The 1,231-nt window shown below is 41.8% G+C and overlaps 1 protein-coding gene across 1 annotated transcript in view; it reads left to right on the top strand.

Moving 5' to 3' along the window:
• The window catches only part of LOC101856893, a 31,773-nt gene that overhangs the window by 14,384 nt on the left and 16,158 nt on the right, over positions 1–1,231 (top strand). The window contains exon 4 of the mRNA XM_035969716.1: positions 1,018–1,159. Coding sequence (XP_035825609.1) covers positions 1,018–1,159 — 142 coding nt within the window. The remainder of the gene's footprint in view (positions 1–1,017; positions 1,160–1,231) is intronic.

Below are 1,231 nucleotides of genomic sequence, written 5' to 3'. Positions count from 1 at the left end.
GGGGGGACAGACATAGGTGAGGCTTCGTGGTGAAATTGAAATCAGGCGCTTGTCAAAATAATGAAATAAAAAAACTGGCATTTTTCTGGCGTTGAGCAATTTTTTTCTGATTTTCTTTTTTTGACTCAATACCTTCTATTTCCTTTTAAAAATAACATTCTGTGTGAATTTTATTGAAAAAACATTAATTAAAGGTACAAAACTGAACATTTTCAGTTTCAAAGAACTCTCAAGTTATGAATATTACCACATTTGGCGGCCATTTTCTCGCCTATTTTACCTTTGAAACCAGGCGACCCTCACCTCCTTCAATGGCATATATTTCTACTTCCATTCAGCATAGATGAAAATTTCTTTCCCCAAAAGCAATGCAAATGAACAGGATTTAAGATGATACCAATAACCCCTTACGCCAAAAAATTGACGAGCGCCTGATTCCACCACGTCGTGCCACATTAGGGATACAACGTCCTAGCAAAGAGACGGCAAAACTTGATTTAAAAATCCCCACGCACACAGTAATCGAATTCACGTCTTCTGCGAGCGACCGTGAAGCCTCTGCACCACAAACACCCTTGGCCGTAACATATTGCATTATCATAATCTGTACAACATTTTCTTCAAAGATGCAAAGCAAAGGGTCAGAAAAAAGTCTTAAAATCTATATCAAGGAATTGGTGAATAAGGCGAAGAACTACTCCCCAGATTCTCAGACGAAACCAACCTGCCTTTTTCCAAAAATAATACCATTAGTCCTCGTATACTCAGCACTAAGTCGCCATCGCGTCTCTCAGTTGTCCACAGAAACTGTTATGACTGGATTACGGCTTATCTTATTACGCTCGCATCAAAGATTGCACCCCAAGGTATGGCAGAGAGAACAAAAAGGTTTCGCCATAACATTTGACCACGGTCAACAAACGGGCCTTAGGTTAATCCCTCATGCATGCTTAATGCCGAAGGAGGTGCAGTAAAGAGACGCTTCCGATTTTGGTATAATCCCTTTTTAATTCTCAGCGAGGCTCGGCACTTCCTAGGAGTGACTGATGACCTCTCCCTCCGGGTCAAGGCCGGAGTTTTGCACATCGCTGCGACGGGCGACTATTTGAAAGATGTCCAAACGAGGGAAAATTACGTGGAGATTCTCGTCAAGTCACAGGTGTGTGTGTGTGTGTGTGTATTGTGTATTATGGTTATGTGTGTGTGTGTGTGTGTGTGTGTGTGTGTGTGT

Source organism: Aplysia californica, unplaced genomic scaffold, assembly GCF_000002075.1.
Source record: "Aplysia californica isolate F4 #8 unplaced genomic scaffold, AplCal3.0 scaffold00174, whole genome shotgun sequence".
NCBI classification, from domain to species: domain Eukaryota; kingdom Metazoa; phylum Mollusca; class Gastropoda; order Aplysiida; family Aplysiidae; genus Aplysia; species Aplysia californica.
This window is presented reverse-complemented; position numbering and strand designations above follow the sequence as displayed.